The 19,324-nt window shown below is 33.5% G+C and overlaps 2 protein-coding genes across 2 annotated transcripts; one reads left to right on the top strand and one right to left on the bottom strand.

Moving 5' to 3' along the window:
• Window positions 1-1,495: 1,495 nt before the first annotated feature.
• LOC133174985 (large ribosomal subunit protein mL55-like) lies at window positions 1,496-4,911 on the bottom strand. Its single transcript, XM_061310076.1, has 3 exons — window positions 4,880-4,911; window positions 2,365-2,536; window positions 1,496-1,843 (listed from the first exon to the last, which is right to left on the bottom strand). Exons 1-3 carry the CDS (start codon window positions 4,897-4,899, stop codon window positions 1,694-1,696), a joined length of 342 nt encoding a protein of 113 aa, XP_061166060.1. The 5' UTR covers window positions 4,900-4,911; the 3' UTR covers window positions 1,496-1,693.
• Window positions 4,912-5,338: 427 nt separating this feature from the next.
• Window positions 5,339-17,888, top strand: LOC133175104 (cystinosin-like). The gene is made up of 9 exons (XM_061310236.1): window positions 5,339-5,445; window positions 5,569-5,692; window positions 6,418-6,624; window positions 8,698-8,838; window positions 9,173-9,272; window positions 12,969-13,088; window positions 13,425-13,601; window positions 14,666-14,783; window positions 17,220-17,888. Exons 1-9 carry the CDS (start codon window positions 5,370-5,372, stop codon window positions 17,384-17,386), a joined length of 1,230 nt encoding a protein of 409 aa, XP_061166220.1. The 5' UTR covers window positions 5,339-5,369; the 3' UTR covers window positions 17,387-17,888.
• Window positions 17,889-19,324: the final 1,436 nt, after the last annotated feature.

The following is a 19,324-nucleotide window of genomic DNA, read 5'->3' as shown; positions in this document are numbered from 1 at the left end:
CAACCCAGTCAAAGTAAAATTTCCTCTCAAAAACTTCTTGACAAGCAAAAAAAGGGGGGGGGGGTTAAAAGTTGAAATTTATTTCCCAAACGCTAAAAACACCCATTTCGTGGTGGTGATGGCGCGGTCCACGGTTTCTAAGGGGGGGGGGTTTCCACCAAAGTCATTGCGTCAGTATATGCTTTTAATAACTGCAAATTCCAGGGGGGTCCGGACCCCCCCCCCCCCCCCCCCTCTCTAGATCCGCGGATGAGGACCTTACCTGCGTGGACTGATCATTTAGGAATGAAAATACTAGTTTGCATTATGCTTTTTAACCTACATCTTCTGGAGGAATGACCAGATCGGAATTTAGTCCCAGGTTATATGACCTATGCTGACCAAAGATACATGGATATTGAATGAGGCATCGAGGGACTCAACTATCAGACTTGCTTCAAATGCTGAATCTTACGTTTTCCATATGATTGAACAAAAAAAAAATTGGAGGAAGTCTATTTCAAAGTAACTAAAAATCCCACGACTAAACTGTCATAATTTTTTTTGTTGAAGTGAGCTTTGTAATCTTTGATTTACCTATGTTTTTCTGTCTATCTGTCTTTTTATGTCCCGTCATGAATATGGCCGAGGCATATAGAGTTTGTCATGTCCATCTTTTGTCCTTCCGTCGCGCTTTACATTTAGGTCAGTTCAAAGCTCAGTGAGATATTATTATCAAACTTCATATGCTGATACATATTGATGAGAGCTATTCAACTGCATCATTTTTTTTTTTACCTTGACCGTTCCTTTGACCTTGACTTCACTTTTCTTAAATTAATGTTAGCTTTAAAGAAACCATTCAAGATATTTTATCAAACTTTATATACCGATACATACTGAAGTAAGCTATTCAACTGCATCAACATTTTTTGACCTTGACCTTTCCTTTGACCTTGACCTCACCTTTCTTAAATTAATGTTTAGCTCATTTTAAAGAAACGACCCAAGATATTTTTACTAAACTTAATATGCTGATACTTATTAGTGAGAGCTATACAACTGCATCAAAAACTTTTGACTTTGAACTTTCCTGTGACCTTGACCTCGCTTTTCTTAAATTCGCATTTTGCTTAGTTTTAAAGAAACCATTTAAGATATTTTTATGTAAGCTTGTGCACTTATACACAATTTGGTGAGAATTTATCATCTATATCCATTTTTTTTTTAGATTTCAATTTCAATTTTTTAGAAACTATTTAAGATTGAATTCTTCAAAGAAAAAAATCAAAAGTGCTGGTTCCTCCTTTAAATGTGCCTAATTTTTAAATATCACAATTGCATGGACTTCTTATTAACATTAAGCTACAGTCCCGTTGATTCTTATTTCTTACAAGTAGAATTATACAAATGAGTAATTACTCAGTTCATTAATTACCTATGGTACTTTCTCTATTATGTAAATCAAAGAACATCTGTTTCAGATTTGTTCAAACACATCAAAACATCAACAGTGTAAAATCCTCCAAATGTTTACTGCTGAATTCTCTTTTACAAAGCAGTGTAAATGGTTATAAATTTAATATCAAGGGCCACAAAATGTTACAAATTAAATCTATATTTAATATTCATTACAGTTTCTTTGTAATCAATATACATGTATAAGAAGCTTGTTTTGACTTCATACAGTGCTTTATAAATAAACTTCTATGATCTATTTTGGTCTGTTCATGTACTGAAGGTACTTCCGTCTGTCGTAATTATCTTCAATTGCTTTTTCCACTTTGATTTCTGTTTTTGGTTTCCGTCTTTGCTTTAGGGCAAGCTGCTCTTCAGGTGAAAGTTTTGTAATATCTATAGGTAGCTGTAAAATTAGTAAATACAATTAAAATTAAACATAGGTTTTGGATTTAAAGAAGAATGATTAATGCATTTTGTTTGACTACTTCAGAAGTATACAAAAAAGCTTAACTATGCTGAACTACTGTACACTACATAGGAAAAGGAAATTTTTAAAGTAATACATGTAACTATGATATATATTATTTTTAAGACATTGGACAATTGTCTCAAATGTTACTTTGTATCAAGATCAAGTGTAGTTTCATCAATTTTTCCTTCTAATATACTGTACTGTATACAGGGTTATGTTTGCCCTGTGTTATTTTCGCCCTTTGACACAATTTTGCCCTGTTTAAAATTTGCCCAGTCACAGTTCTGTTGAAGAAATTATACCGTGTTCTTTGAATTCGCCCCATTTTAAATTCGCCCACCTTTGAGCAGGGCGAAAGGGGCAAAAATAAAAACAGGCGTTAATATTTTCCTGTATACTATAAGTGTTAACAAGTGTAAATCAGTAAAATGTAAATAAGTGATTCCAGTTACCTTAATGATTTGTCTAGGCTTGTGGTACCTGATATTTATTGTAGCACCATTTGGAAGAACAAGAATGGTTGGATAAAGACGTTCATAATATCTGCGTTTTATTTTTGAACATGTTGCCTTGTTGTTGATGTGTCTAATACAAGCCTGGCAAGTAATGAGAATTTCTTTGTACCTAAAATGTAGATCAGTAAAGAATATGAATTATTAAAGTGTGTTTTCAGCAGTAATTTTGTTGTCCTACATAAAATGGTGATAAGAAAAGGAAAAAAAATTTTCATTTGTTCAGATTGTGTTCATAACTAGGGTGGTATATATCTACCTCAAAACTACACTGTATCAGCATTCCTAATCGTGAATGACCAAAAAAAAAAATGTAAATATTCCATGTACACTGCAAAAATACAATGAATACACTATCCTAAATCAGAGTTCCAGTTTGAATAATTGTGGGTGGTATATTATATTAATATAAATACTTACATATTAAAATACTTAGTAGGCAAAGCTTTTTTTTTAAAAAAAACATATTCTACTACACCAGAAAAATGAGACAATTCCAGTTTCCTTTTGAAATCAATCAATTCATAGATTGTTGTTTTACATTCCTTGCAAGATTGCATTCCTTGCAACATTAGACAATATCTTTATAGAACAGAAAGCTATAATCAGCTTGAAGTTGAATCTTAGGAGAACTTCAAATTTGTCATTATATTTATATTTTTACAAGCTTATCTTTTAAAAAGATAGGCGAGCTAGCGCTGTAGCTATCATAAACCACAGAATTAGATATCTGAATTATTGGATTAATTTGCTGAATGGATTAAGGGGACGACCATTTGTTTCTCTGGAGAGGGGGTTGGGTGGGGGGTCTGGCAAAATCTTTCGAGTCAGATTATTTATTTTCATACCAGTCAAGGACAGATTATTTATTTTCAAGATGATCAAGGGCAGATCATTTATTTTCTTCTTCACTGAAAAAGTTTGACAAAAACAAAAACAAAAACAAAAAAAAGTTCAAAGAGGGACTGGGGAGGGGGGGGGGGGTAAGTAGCAATAGTCAATGACAGATTATTTATTTTCTTGCCGGTCGTGGAAGGACAGTTATTTATTTTCAACTTTTTTGAGGACAGATTATTTATTTCCAAAATCTGCCAGCCCCCCCCCCCCCCTTTCAGAATCAAATGGTCGTCCCTAATTATTAATTGGAAGACACAGTGGTACACTGGAGGTAGTGTTGGGGGGTTGTGTCTTAATTCAGAATGGTGAATGTATCAGCTATTCAGTGTTTAATACAGAATATTCATCAGATTACTAGTATTTATAAAAAAGGCTATTGTTGGATTAAATTCGGGATACCCAAAGTCAAAAAACATTAAAATAAATAAATGAACTTCAAAGCTCTGTTTTGAGTGGGTTTTCACATTGGCAATGGCATGAATCATTAACTGTGCTTTAAGCATTCTGTAGTTTACTGTAATTTCAATTTTGAAGTGAAAAATAAGAGATAAGTAGAACCAATGAACACCTAGTTTAAAAATATTCCAGTGTGGTACTGTTTTGTAGCAATCGCATCCTTTCGGGCCTTTCCGGCAAGCTCGGAAAACATATCCGAGGTTGTTATTCCGAGCTTGCCGGAAAGATCCAGGAAGATAGTTAAAAAATAGCTAGTTTTTTAATTATAATTTTAGAAATTATAATTGATCTGTACAGTTTTGGCATTTACTGTTACCTTTTGTACATTTATTTAAGATCAGACATCAATGGTACAGTTTTAATTATCTACAGTAGTATTCCCAGAATGCCCTACCATGAAGTCGAGCATACGTATTCCAGTAAAAAAGACTAACGTAGTTGCTAGCGCTCGAGAGCGCTAGCAATAACAATCGGATCATTACTCGGGCTTTTCCGTCAAAAAAGGAAAAATGAAAAATTAAAGAATTATAATTATATCAGTGCTACTGCATTGTATCAATCGCTTCTCGTGTCTTTCCGACAAACTCTGAAAGATTTCCTGGGCTTTTTTTCTGAGCTTGCCGGAATTATCTAGAAAGGTAGTATACATGGTTAGCTTTAAGGAAAGCTAGGTTTTACCAGTTGATCTCTACAATCTTGGCATTATATGACCCAAATTTTCTTGTACTTTTAATCATAGGTTAGACAATAAATTAAGAAATTCAGAATTCGTATCATATCAAATTTTTATGATAAAACGAAATTATCATCGTACAGTCTATCTTCAGTAGTTTTCCCAGAATGCCCGACCGTGAAGTCGAGCATGCGTATTCCAGAAATATAGACTAACGTAGTTGCTAGCGCTCGAGAGCGCTAGCAATAAAATACATCAACATTTCGAATTTACTCTGAATTTTCAGTCTCCACAAGATATCATATACCTTCAAAAGACATTTTGATACTGGTAAAAGATTCTAAAATATTACAATTTATAAAATTGTAATGAAATATGCATTATTTATTATAACAATGACATAAGAAGAGTAGAAAATTTTCACATCACCTTGTCAGGAGACTTGCCATTTTCGGTAGCAACTATTAAGTTTAACTGATGAAACTCGTAAAAGTTCAGTATAATTCACAGAAGATTTTACATATACTATTTTATAGTAATGTAACATTTCATTTGAATCTATTAAATGAGTTATTGTTGCTAATCTCAAATAATCATGAATAATAGGAAAATGTGCTGGATATAAATTTTGGCAAATTTATTAGATGTACGAGTTAATAATGAGTAATATCGCTTACATCAATATTTTTTTCATCATTATGGATCATAAGAAGTAAAAGTAGTGAATTTTGCAGTAGGTGACTAGTAAACAAGAATGAATTCATATACATATATTCATATACATATATACATATGCATTCATTTAAAAGTTATGATATGTACAAAAAAGAGATAAATATTTTTGTGATGATATAAGGGTCATGTGACTGAAGTGAAGTGGTGGATCTCCAGCAAATTATTTTCACTGATTTATGAAGAAATGGTTACTAGACTAGCTCGACACTACATTCTGAGCAACTCATTGTGTTACACTGTGCTTTGTACACTTTGCATTTGTAAGTACATTGTTTGATATAAATCAGTATATGATTAACATGTTGAAAATAGAAACATCTAGATATCTAACATCAAGTTTTGTTGTTCTTCTTTTTGACTGTTTTTATTTTTGTTAAATTCAGGGCTATCTGGTGTATCAACGGAAATTGTTATTGGCCAGAATGAGACAAAAGTACATCTCATGTTCTCCAAATCAGAATTAAAAACAGTAGTGGGAGATGTCAAGGATCTGCAGTTAACTCTGAAGTATAGTAATGATTTGTGACATATATTTGCATTAACAATGCATAATTCATGAACTGTCATATGCCCTGACAAATAATCTTTTTAAAAAAGTGTCCTGCATAGATAACTAGAATGTTGTCAAACAAAGCTTTTAATAGGTACTGAACAATCCAAAGTGTTATTTTCAAGAATGCCACCTAATATTTTCAAGCATTTGATTAAATGATTGATTGTATCTTGTTTTACGTCCCATTCGAGAATTTTTCACTCATATAGAGACGTCACCATATGCTGGGGAAGGGCTTCAAATTTAGATCTTTGCTTTGCACTCGGGGCTATTGAGCAGTGAGGATTCTTTATTGTACGTGCCAACGCCTTCCGTGACACGGGGCCTCGGTTTTTAAGGTCTCATCCGAAGGACCTGCAGCTTTCACTTCATAGTGCCGAGTGCTTATCAAAGGAACAGTTGCTACCTATTTTTTATCGACTTAGGTCATTCGTGGCCAAGATCTGATCACAGAGTGAGCGCTCTACCGAATGAGCTAGCTACCATGACGGCTCAAGCATTTGAAAGAAATTTTTCAAAAAAATGATTTAATATAATGTACATTCACAGTTGTATTTTCCCCCTAATATTATCAATTAAATTTTTTACAGGTAAATGTTTCCATTCTTTTTTTGTCTCTTTTTTTTGTTTTGTTTTTTACTTTGTTGGACATGATTGAAAATTCTTTTGCTTTTTGCAGTGACACCATTGCTAGCAATGCTACGCTGGCCTTTACTTACCAGATAGGGGACACAATCAGCTCCGTGGAGAAGGACCACTACATAGAACCTATACCTGATATCTTTATTGTAGCTAATCAGACAAAGTCAATATCATTCAATATTACAAGTACTGGTGTGGGCCATTTCAACCTTGGAGTCAACTCTTCATCAAAACAGTTCACAAAGTATGGCCTACATTAATTAATTATTAATTCATATATTTATGGAACACTTTTAAACATTTTTAAATTTTTTTTTTGTATTTTCAGAAATAGATTTTGTGTTGCCTGTCACAGACACATATTACATAGGGATTACTTTGTCTGGCATTTGTTTGTCCAGGCCCATCCATCTGTTTGGGAGGATTCACTTTTACAACTCATAGCAAAGGTTAAAGTTTCTCAAATGCAAGCTAAACTCCAAGATCAAGAGTTAAAAAATAATGATACCCAAAGAAAGGTCTTATTACAAGGAAAACAGCTGAGCATTAAGAAAGCTCTAGCACAAACTGTTCAGAAACCAGGCCAAGGTTTAAGAATTTCAAAGGTAGGTCAATTGTCAAGGTCAAAGGGTCAAGATTGTTGGTTCCCAAGGGAAGGTCTTTACACAAGAAATACACATATGAAATATGAAAGCCCTAGCACCAATTGCTCAAAAGGTGTGGCCAAGAAAAAAAGTTTTGCAAAAGTAGGTCAAACTCCAAGGTCAAGGTCAGAGGGTCAAAATTGTTGGTACCCAAGGGAGGGGTTTTTTCACAAGGAATACACCTATGAAATATAAAAGCCCTAGCTTTAACCATTCAAAAGTTATGGCCAAGGGATTTTTTTTTCAAAAGTAGATCAAACTCCAAGATCAAAGTCAAAAGCTAAAAAATATTTGTACCTAAGGAAAGGACTTATCATAAGGAATATACATGTGAAATACGAAAGACCTAGCACCAACTGTTTAAAAGTTATGGCCAAGGTTAAAGTTGGGTATTAAGATTTTACAAAAGTGGGTCAATTAAACTGCAAGGGCAAGAGGTCAGATATGTTTATACCCAAAGAAAGGTCTTGTACACCTGTAAAAGTGACAGCCATAGCTGCAAACAATCAAAAGTTATCAGCAAGGTATAAGTTTTTGTGGACAAATAGACAAACAGATAAATTTTTGATTACAAGGGCATAAAAAATTGCTGTACATGAATATTTCTGAACTGATCTGAGTAAATATATTGAAGTTTAAAAACTTATTCTTGCTGTAAAGTTGATAATTGAATTTTAGTGTCCTATAATACTGTAAATTCCTTATATTACGCAAGTACTTAATATCGCGAAAGGGCTCTTAGACGCCAAATCGCGAGAACAATAATTCGCGAAAGGACAGTTTACAATGAGATTTAACATTAATTTCAACATCATAAAAATAAAAGCGAGTAATTTTATTTCGCGAGTGGTGCTCCTCGCGTAATTACGCATTAATTAATTCTTCGCGTATATTTAGGAATCTACAGTATTCAGGAATTCCTCAGAATTGTAAAATTGTACAAAGAAGTTGTATATTTCTTGGCTACATGAATGTCCAGTAGTGAATTGTCAGTCGTAGACTTATACACCACTTAATTAAACCAGTAATGAAGAAGGTAAACATTGTCAGCACAGAATTAGTCTGTATGCACATTATTAGAATTTCAATTGAGCAAGAAAACTTTTTATCTACGTATTACTAAAATTCTTGAAAAGTTTTCATAAAACATTGTTCTGTTGAATTCTAGAGAAAAGTTAAAAGATCATGATTTTCATTTCTTTTCCTTTTGATTTTATCTATGAACTGGAATATATAATTTCCAATACATGTATTACCATGGACTATATACAGAATAACAGGTGACAGATATGACTCCTTAAACACTAAAGAGACACTAAACATTGAACACTAGATATGTTCCTTTGACACTCAACAGAGAAGTGCCAGGGACAGAGCAATTTTGTTTGGTTATAAACGTTAACTTACATCTGTTAAGTTCTTAATGATTTTTAAGACTACAGGGAATGAAAGTAACTTCGCTGTAAATGTAAATTCATGATAAGCGTGTTTGCTATCATTTGTTTTGCTGTAGTTAGGAAAAACTTGGTATTTTTGGGCCAAAAATTGAATGATCGAATAAGTTGAAGTTTTTTTTTTCATCTGATGCAATATGAAGAGTCTGATATACATTTTTACATTATTAATTCTAACTTTATTAGCGGTATATGAATGTCTTAAATAATTTTTTGTAGATTATCTGAGCAGTTTGTGAGGATTACCATTGTCCATAGCTCGGCTCTGGTTGTGATTAATTCTGTAATTGGTTGGATCTACTTTGTGGCTTGGTCTGTTTCTTTTTATCCCCAGGTGTATGAAAACTGGAGAAGAAAAAGGTTTGTCTAACAATCAAGTAATATTATTGAGAAGGCTAAAAATAGATTTTTTTAGACTCTCTAAATCGTTCATTATGTTAATGTTGTCTGTACATATTTAACAAAACTACAAAAATTTAAGTTTTACAATTAAAAATAATATTCCTTAATAATTTTTGAAAATATTTTATCAATTTCATTTAAAGCCAAGAGTTTGGATTTTGGTTTTTGAAAATTTGACCTTTACTTATTTGCAACATGTCACAACTTGTAAGATAAGGTTTATGATTCATATTTTTAGTGACTATAGATTCCAGTAAAGTTACAATGTAAATTAACTTTTTTGTTTTCACAGTGTGGTTGGTCTGAATTTTGATTTCCTTTTGTACAACATCACAGGATTCCTGGCGTATGGCTTCTTCAATGTGGGAATGTACTGGGTTAATGATGTCAAGGTCTGATCATTTTAACAAACTATCATTTTTGTCCAAGTTGAATTAATAAAGGAGCAAAGTTTTGAAAAAATGTACTTAAATTTTTAATACTTCATATGAATATGACTTGGGCATATAGTGTTTGTCTATCCATCACACTTTGCATTTAGCTCAGATTCCAAGAAACTGTTGAAGGTACCCTGTATTTTTTATCAAATTTATGATACATATTGATGAGAGTTATTCAACTGTGTCATTATTTCTGACCTTGATATCTTCACTATGACCTTGACTTCACTATTCCTCAGTTTGTATTTACCTCAGTTTCACTATAACTGCTCAAGATTTATTTTGTCAAACTTTACACTAATACACATTAGTGAGAGAAATTCAACTGGTTAATATTTTTCTGACCTCACCTTCCCTGTGACCTTTAACTTCATTTTTTAATTAATGTTAAGATATTTTTAACTCCAAACAAGGATGCATATTGATTTAATAAATTAGTAAGTCATTTTTTGAATTGACCTTCCAAATGACCTTGATCTTCTCTACATGTATGTTCTTGAATTTCATTTTCAAGAATTTTTTATCAAACTTCATACAAAGATACCTTTTAGTTAGAGCAATTCAAGTGTGTCACGATTTTCTGACCTTCACCTCTTTAATCTTTTTTTTTTTTTTGCATTTACCAGGTACCCAGATTTCAAAAAAAAAAAAAAAAAAAAAAAAAAAAAAATCTTCAAGATATTTTTATCAAACTTTAAACAAATTGGTAAAAACAATTCAACTGTCATAATTTTTTGACCTGACTTTCCCTATAACCTTGAACTTAAGTTTTTCCTCATTTTGCTGTTACCGTATCTGACTGTACTGTGGAATCATCATTGTTCGTGGTGGATCAATGTTCTTGGATTTCGTTGGTCAACCTTACCCATGAATTTACATCCCCACGAACAATTTTTTTTGTCAACTTACTGATTAATCAAATCTACCAAATAAATGAGCTGCCTATGAAATTACATCCCCACGAACCAATAAAATTTTGCTTGCCCATGAACATTGACCCCCACGAATTTAAATGATTCCACAGTATTTGATAAAGATTATCATTTTATTAGGTCACCTGAGTCACTCAGGTGACCTATTGCTATCCGTTTTTGTCCGTCGTCGTGCGTCGTGTGATGTGCGTTAACATTTGAACATTTTTAGATTCTTCTCTGAAACCGCTCAACCAATTTCAACCAAATTTGGCATATAGCATCTATGGGTGAAGGGGAACAAAAATTGTGAATTTCATGATCCCTGCCCCCCTGGGGCCTGAGGGGTGGGGCTAAAACCACCAAAATTAATGCAATATTTAAAAATCTTCTTCTTTACTCCTGGACATCAAGCAGTCAAACTGTTGGCATGATTGTAATAAGCATTGAGCCCTCTACCAAAATTGTGAAATTCATGGCCCCAGGGTGCTAGGGAGGGGTTATATAGATTATATAGTGAAAGTGCATTATTTCTTTGAAAATCTTCTTCTCTGCTCCTGGGTATTAAATAAACTAACTAAGTATATAGTTATGATGAGTAAGAGTGCCTCTTCCAAAATTGTGAAATTCATGGCCCCAGGGTCAGGGGTTCTGGTGTTAGGGCGGGGCTCTATTGATTATATAGTGAAAATGCATTAGTTCTTTGAAAGTCTTCTTCTCTGCTCCTGGGTATTAAATACAGTAACTAAGTACATAGTTATGATGAGCAAGAGTGCCTCTTTCAAAATTGTGAATTTCATGGCCCCAGGGGCAGGGGTTCTGGTGTAAGGGCAGGGCTCTATTGATTATATAGTGAAAATGCATTACTTCTTTGAAAATCTTCTTCTCTGCTCCTGGATATTAACTACAGTCACTAAGTACATAGTTATGATAAGCAAAAGTGCCTCTTCCAAAATTGTGAATTTCATGGCCCCAGGGTCAGGGGTTCTGGTGTTAGGGAGGGGCTCTATTGATTATATAGTGAAAATGCATTAATTCATTGAAAGTCTTCTTCTCTGCTCCTGGGTATTAAATAAAGTAACTAAGTACATAGTTAGGATGAGCAAGAGTGCCTCTTTTAAATTATGAATTTCATGGCCCCAGGGGCAGGGGTTCTGGTGTTAGGGTGGGGCTCTATTGATTATATAGTGAAAATGCCTTAATTCTTTGAAAATCTACTTCTCTGCTCCTGGGTATTATTGAAACAAATTAAATACATAGTTTTGATAAGCAAGGATGCCTCTTCCAAAATTGTAAAATTCGTGGCTCCTGGATCAGGGGTTCTGGTGTTAGAGCGGGGCTCTATTGATTTAATGTGAAAATGTTTTAATTCTTTAAAAATCTTTTTCTCTGCCCCTGGTATTATTCAAACAAACTAAGTACATTGTTATGATAAGCAATGATGCCTCTTCCAAAATTGTGAAATTCATGGCCCCGGGGACAGAAGTTCTGGTGCTAGGGCGGGGCTATATAGATCCTTTAGTGAAGGTGAATTATTTCTTTGAAAATCTTCTTCTCTGCCCCTGGGTATTGTTTAAACAAACTAAGTACATTGTTATGATAGGCAAGGATGCCTCTTCCAAAATTGTGAATTTTATGACCCCAGATTTAAGGGTTCTGGTGGGGGGGGGGGGGGGGGGCTTCTATTGATTATAAAGTGAAAAAGCAAAATTTATTTGAAAATATTCCTTTCTGCTTTTGGTTAAAAAAGCAATGAAGCTAAGTGTATAGTTATGATGAGCAAGAGTGCTTCTTCCAGAGTAGTGAATTTCATGACCCCTGGGTCAGATGTGCTGGTGTGAGGGTGGGGCTCTTGATAATATAGTAAAAATGCATTAATTCTATTAAATAATCCTGTTTGCTGCTTGGTGTTAAGCAGATAAAGAAAGTGATTAGTTATGATGAGCAAACTTATGGTCCCAGGGTCAGAAGCTCTGGTGTTGGGGGGGGGGGGGGGGCTCTATTGATAATGTAGTGAATCTGTAGTAAAAATGCATTATTTCTTTAAAAATCTTCTCCGCACCTGGGCATATCAGAGGCAAAAAGAGTAAAAGTTTTAATAAGGAAGATTATTTTTACCAGATTTTTGAACATCTGGACCATTTGGTCAAGTGTTCTGGTCCTGGCCAGGGCTCTATTATTTTGTATTCTACTGAGAGGAGTTATTCCCCTTTGCCATTTACTTTTGATAATTTATCACTGTAAATAATGTACTTGAAAGGTAAATAGAATAAGATAATTATGCAAAAACTTTTATTGTATAATACAAAAAGTACTTTCATAGTTTTAATGATCAGACAGACTTGTAAGTAGTAGATAAATAAAAATGAGACAAAAATAACTTGTCTTATTAAATGTTCATCAAGGACCAAGAGAGGCCAATGTAAGAAATTTCAACAAAGGATTAAATTAGTACAGAAGCATTGATTAATATACTGTATGGTGATAGTGATAAATGGGGATCAGATTTATAGAACATAATTTATAAACTGTTAATAAATATTAAGACCAATTATTTTGTTGATCATGATCACCCTATTTTTCTTGCTTTTTGGCAACAAAGTTTCACCTTTCAGTTCATTTTATACTCTATGCATCCTTTAAATTGTTGTATCATACTCAGGTGACCATTGCCCTTGGGCCTCTTGTTAATTGTAGAATAGTGATTGGTTATGTTTCATTTCTTATTTATTTACAGGAGGAATACATGAATAAACATCCAAGGGGAATAAATCCTGTACAGCTGAATGATGTCATTTTTACACTACATGCTGTGTTTGTGACGGCTGTGACAATATTTCAGTGTTTTGTTTATGATGTAAGTTTGCATTTTTTTTTTCAGTACAGAGTACATGTATATGGAAATTCTCATAATTCTAATGCTGCCATGCCTATGTGCTTTTTGTTTTTAAAACATATCTTGGTAAATAACTCAGTTGTATGTATAATAAAAACAGCAAGAAGCTAGGTAGTCAGAAGATTTTTGACATTTATGTGATCTTTGTCACTTCTCTAAAATGACAGTTTATTATTACGAAATGTTTTTATCTTTGACAGAGAGGGGGTCAGAAGATCTCTAAGAACCCTAATGTCTCTAGCCAGACTCTATATTGTTATGGTGTTATTTATTGTTATATGATTTTATCTTTGACAGAGAGGGGGTCAGAAGATCTCTAAGATTTGTATAACCCTGGTGTCTCTAGCCTGGTTGTTTATTGTTGTGGCATTATTTATTGTTATATTTGGAGATGACATCATTACCTGGCTACAGTATCTGTACTATTTCTCATATGTTAAGCTGGGAGTTACCATCATCAAATACATTCCACAGGTAATAGTCTTATGAATCAGAGTCTTCCTTTATTACAGGGGATCACAAAACAGTTCTTCTTCCACATGGAGAAGTAATATATAGAGGATATTCAATGTTTTGTAGATGAATATGGAATTTATTTCACGAGTGGGACAGGATTTTTTGATATTTTCACGAGTGCGAAGCACGAGTGAAAATATCAAAAAATCCTGTCTCACGAGTGAAATAAATTCTATATTCATCTACAAAACATTGAATTTTCTGTTTATTACATTTTCTTTGATTTTCCCTTTGCCTCTGTCTTTTCTTAACACAGTGTCATAGGCTTGACGTCATAGTTGAGCGGTTGAGACGTCACAGTTTAGCAGTTGTGTGATTGAAAACATTACATAGCATGGATTTTAGCAATATATTTATGAAAAAATTTGCAGTTTTAGCTGTATCAAGATGCTTCGGTACTATCTCTATCTTATGACAGGCCAGAAATTACTTTTTACTTACTTTGATATCCTTTCACACTGTGAGAGAATATCAATTTGGTATCCTTTCACACTGTGAGAGGATATCACTTTTATTCAATAAATAAATCACAGTATTTCACTGTTGAAAATGTAATAAATGTCTAATACATAACCTTGCTATTAAAAGCTTTCAGTGGGCATGCTTGGCTAAATAAGTTCAAAAAATGTTAGATGGAGGGCTTCTTCACAAAAAGTGGGACTTCAAGTCTTACAAAATTTTAACATTCAAATACAAATGGGAATTTGAAAAAATAGTGAAAAAAAGAAATTTGGCATACCCAGTATAAAAAAAATGGAAAAGAAAATAAATTTAAAAAATGGTATAAATGAAAATGCTTATTTTAAAAGGTTAACATTCTATTAAAGTCACAAGTGGGAATGGTTAAAATGTGGATAGCTAACACCATATCCATTAATATATGTATATATTGATATTAAAAGTTTTTTCAAGGCTTTTTAGCAATTTTCCTGTATCCAAATGGTAATAGATAAATATCTTAAAATATTCTTTTCCTCAATGTAGATGTATTTTTGATATAACCAATTTCCTTGTTTGAACAGGCTTGGATGAACTGTAAGAGACGGAGTACACTTGGATGGAGCATTGGGAATGTCCTCCTGGACTTCACTGGAGGCAGCTTCAGTCTTCTACAGATGTTTCTGTTAGCCTATAACAATGGTGAGTAGTCAGTCTTCTACAGATGTTTCTAATAGCTAATAACAATGGTGAGTAGTGAGTCTCTGTTAGCCTATAACAGTGGTGAGTAGTCAGTCTTCTACAGATCTTTCTGTAAGCCTATAACAATGGTAAGTAGTCAGTCTTCTACAGATGTTTTTGTTAGCCTATAACAATGGTGAGTAGTCAGTCTTCTACAGATGTTTCTGTAAACCTATAACAATAGTGAGTAGTCAGTCTTCTACAGATGTTTCTGTTAGCCTATAACAATGGTGAGTCAGTCTTCTACAGATGTTTCTGTAAACCTATAACAGTGGTGAGTAGTCAGTCTTCTACAGATGTTTTTGTTAGCCTATAACAATGGTGAGTATTCAGTCTTCTACAGATGTTTCTGTTAGCCTATAACAATGGTGAGTAGTCAGTCTTCTACAGATGATTTTGTTAGCCTATAACAATGATGAGTAGTCAATCTTCTACAGATGTTTCTGTTAGCCTATAACAATGGTGAGTAGTCAGTCTCTGTAAGCCTATAACATTGGTGAGTAGTCAGACTTCTACAGATGTTTTTGTTAGTCTATAATAATGGTGAGTAGTCAGACTTCTACAGATGTTTCTGTAAACCTATAACAATAGTGAGTAGTCAGTCTTCTACAGATGTTTCTGTTAGCCTATAACAATGGTGAGTAGTCAGTCTTCTATATATGTTTCTGTAAACCTATAACAGTGGTGAGTAATCAGTCTTCTACAGATGTTTCTGTTAGCCTATAACAATGGTGAGTAGTCAGTCTTCTACAGATGTTTCTGTTAGCCTATAACAGTAGTGAGTAGTCAGTCTTCTACAGATGTTTCTGTTAGCTAATAACAATGGTGAGTAGTGAGTCTCTGTTAGCCTATAACCGTGGTGAGTAGTCAGTCTTCTACAGATCTTTCTGTAAGCCTATAACAATGGTAAGTAGTCAGTCTTCTACAGATGTTTTTGTTAGCCTATAACAATGGTGAGTAGTCAGTCTTCTACAGATGTTTCTGTAAACCTATAACAATAGTGAGTAGTCAGTCTCTGTTAGCCTATAACAATGGTGAGTAGTCAGACTTCTACAGATGTTTATGTTAGCCTATAACAATGGTGAGTAGTCAGTCTCTGTTAGCTTATAACAATGGTGAGTAGTCAGTCTTCTACAGATGTTTCTGTTAGCCTCTAACAATGGTGAGTAGTCAGTCTTCTACAGATGTTTCTGTAAACCTATAACAATGGTAAGTAGTCAGTCTTCTACAGATGTTTCTGTTAGCCTATAACAATGGTGAGTAGTCAGTCTCTGTAAGCCTATAACATTGGTGAGTAGTCAGACTTCTACAGATGTTTTTGTTAGTCTATAATAATGGTGAGTAGTCAGACTTCTACAGATGTTTTTGTTAACCTATAACAATGGTGAGTAGTCAGTCTCTGTAAGCCCATGACATTGGTGAGTAGTCAGACTTCTACAGATGTTTCTGTTAGCCTATAACAATGGTGAGTAGTCAGACTTCTACAGATGTTTTTGTTAACCTATAACAATGGTGAGTAGTCAGTCTCTGTAAGCCCATGACATTGGTGAGTAGTCAGACTTCTACAGATGTTTCTGTTAGCCTATAACAATGGTGAGTAGTCAGTCTTCTACAGATGTTTCTGTTAGCCTATAACAATGGTGAGTAGTCAGTCTTCTACAGATGTTTCTGTTAGCCTATAACAATGGTGAGTAGTCATTCTTTTACAGATGTTTCTGTTAGCCTATAACAATGGTGAGTAGTCAGTCTCTGTAAGCCCATGACATTGGTGAGTAGTCAGTCTTCTACAGATGTTTCTGTTAGCCTATAACAATGGTGAGTAGTCAGTCTCTGTAAGCCTATAACATTGGTGAGTAGTCAGACTTCTACAGTCTACAGATGTTTCTGTTAGCCTATAACAATGGTGAGTAGTCAGTGTTATACAGATGTTTCTGTTAGCCTATAACAATGGTGAGTAGTCAGTCTCTGTTAGCCTATAACAATGGTGAGTAGTCAGTCTTTTACAGATGTTTCTGTTAGCCTATAACAATGGTGAGTAGTCAGTCTTCTACAGATGTTTCTGTTAGCCTATAACAATGGTGAGTAGTCAGACTTCTACAGATGTTTCTGTTTACCTATAACAATGGTGAGTAGTCAGTCTTCTACAGACGTTTCTGTTAGCCTATAATAATGGTGAGAAGTCAGTCTTCTACAGATGTTTCTGTTAGCCTATAACAATGGTGAGTAGTCAGTGTTCTACAATTGTTTCTGTTAACCAATAAGAATGGTAAGAAGTCAGTCGGATATTTAATTCTGGCACAGATATTGAAGAAAATTTTTATAGTTACAGTTTTTTCTCTTTTCCTTTGAAAAAAATACATAATAGAATTTTAAATTCTTATTGAATTTGCTTGACAGATGATTGGTCGTCTATATTTGGAGATCCCACTAAGTTTGGATTGGGGGCCTTCTCCATATTGTTTGACATTCTCTTTATGGTGCAGCACTACTGTTTATTCAGAGGGAGGGATCCGTATGAAAGTTTGAACAACTATGAGGAGGTATACAGTCCCCTCATCAAGTAACTGTCTACAGAAGGACAACAGTGATACTCAGGGCAGCTTAGGTTTGCCATTATATAAGAATGGCAAGCTCATAGCAACTCTTCTTTATGAATCAGTGCAATATAAACCCATTAGACTGTTGTGTATCTTGACAATGACTCATTTTCTAAAATGAAGAATGATATACTTGTTATACATTGTTATACATAAATGGAATCTGAGTGAAATTTTTATTTTGTATATGTACCATATGAAGGAAGAAGTGCTTCTGATCTGTAAATCAGTTTATTATTAATTATTAAGAACATGTTTATCTTTTCTGTGATAATTATGGAATTTTATATGGATACCCATGTATTTTGTTAATGCTAATTACAGAATACAGTGTATGCATTTTTAGAAAAGAAAAAAAATTATATTAATCTTATTAATGAAAATGCTTGTTGTAAATTTTGGACATGTTTTTGAATTGTTGTCATACCTAATGCATTTTTTGTGAGATCATTAAAAGTTGTTTGCAAAATATTGGCATACATTAATTTAATGGTAACTGATAAAGAAAAGTTAATACATGTATATATGCCTATCTTTCTGGAAAATATTTTTGGCTCTGCTGTATGTGGTGTTTCAAGTACATACAGGTTTCTTAGGAAGCAATTTCAGGTTGGGGACAGCCAATGTTTCCAAGCCCCAAAAGATTATCAGACATTATTATTGAGGAGCAGCACATTCTGAATATTTCTTTTATAGTTTAGTACTGTATGAATTTGAAAAAAATGCCCCCCCCCTCCCCCCACTCATACTAAGGGCCTAGTGACAATTCCAGGAAAAAATGGGAATAATCATATACTTTATAATATTCAGGAAAATTGTTATTAAGTACAATCTTATGAATACTTTAAAGGTACAAGTATAAATCTATTATAAATGGCAACTTTCTGTTTTCTGGCAGAATTATCTGAACTCTGTTAGATAAATATCTGTGAAAGCTGAAATGGTCATCACCTCTGGCAAGTTTCAAAGTGGTCATGCCTACCCGCACAGCATCACACAAAATGCAAAGGACCATCAGGCCATCATTAACTTTTTTTGTTTGATGTACTATGACCCATTTTTTTTCAGTGTAGGTAGGGTTTTCTTTTATTTTTGGAATTATCTAACACTGTAATAAATATTATGTAAAATACAGATTTACACATTTATTCCTCCATGACTCTTACCTAAACTTCATCAACATAATTTAGATGTTTGTAAAATGCAGCAAAAAAAAAAAAGGAGTGTTTGTGGACGCCCCCCCCCCCCCCCCCCCAAATATATGACCTGGATGCAAAGATATTTCTATATTCGTCTTCTTATATCAATTATTCTAATAGCATGTATTTACAATGTATTTCATTATGGAAAATCAAGAAATTAATGCACTAGAATACATTTAATGCTTTATTGGAAAATCATGCCTGCAGTTTTAATAAAAATATTTTTACGGTTGACCTTATGTACAGTTGTATGTATGAGCCGATGGTAGATATGGTAGAGAGTGCTCCCCCTAAAATAGACAACAATTAAAAAAGCCTATTATTTAAAGTTTGATTTAATTTTTATTGGAACATCCTCAAATATAACTACACTGTTCCAGGGATGGGGTCAACTACTTTAAAAAGTAATAAATTAAATTACAATTACTTTGACTTTTTCTTCAATTAAATTACAATTAAGTTACAGGCTTTCTAAGACATGTAATTAATTAAATTACAATTACTTTGTAAAAGTAATTAATTAAATTACAAATTACATTTTTAATTTTTTTGAAAATTTTTATAATCCTTTTCAATGAATATACAGAACATCGTTTATTTGTATATAAGCTCAGCCTCTTCCAATTACTTCAAAAGATGTAATTAATTACAGTCAATTACAATTACTTTTTTCAATTACCCCATCCCTGCACTGTACTGTTAT

Source organism: Saccostrea echinata, unplaced genomic scaffold, assembly GCF_033153115.1.
Source record: "Saccostrea echinata isolate AGI-Se365-2 ecotype Australia unplaced genomic scaffold, CSIRO_AGI_Sech_v1 ptg000060l, whole genome shotgun sequence".
NCBI classification, from domain to species: Eukaryota; Metazoa; Mollusca; class Bivalvia; order Ostreida; family Ostreidae; genus Saccostrea; species Saccostrea echinata.
Note: the sequence above shows the minus strand (reverse complement) of the source record. Positions and strands in the feature narration are given on the sequence as shown.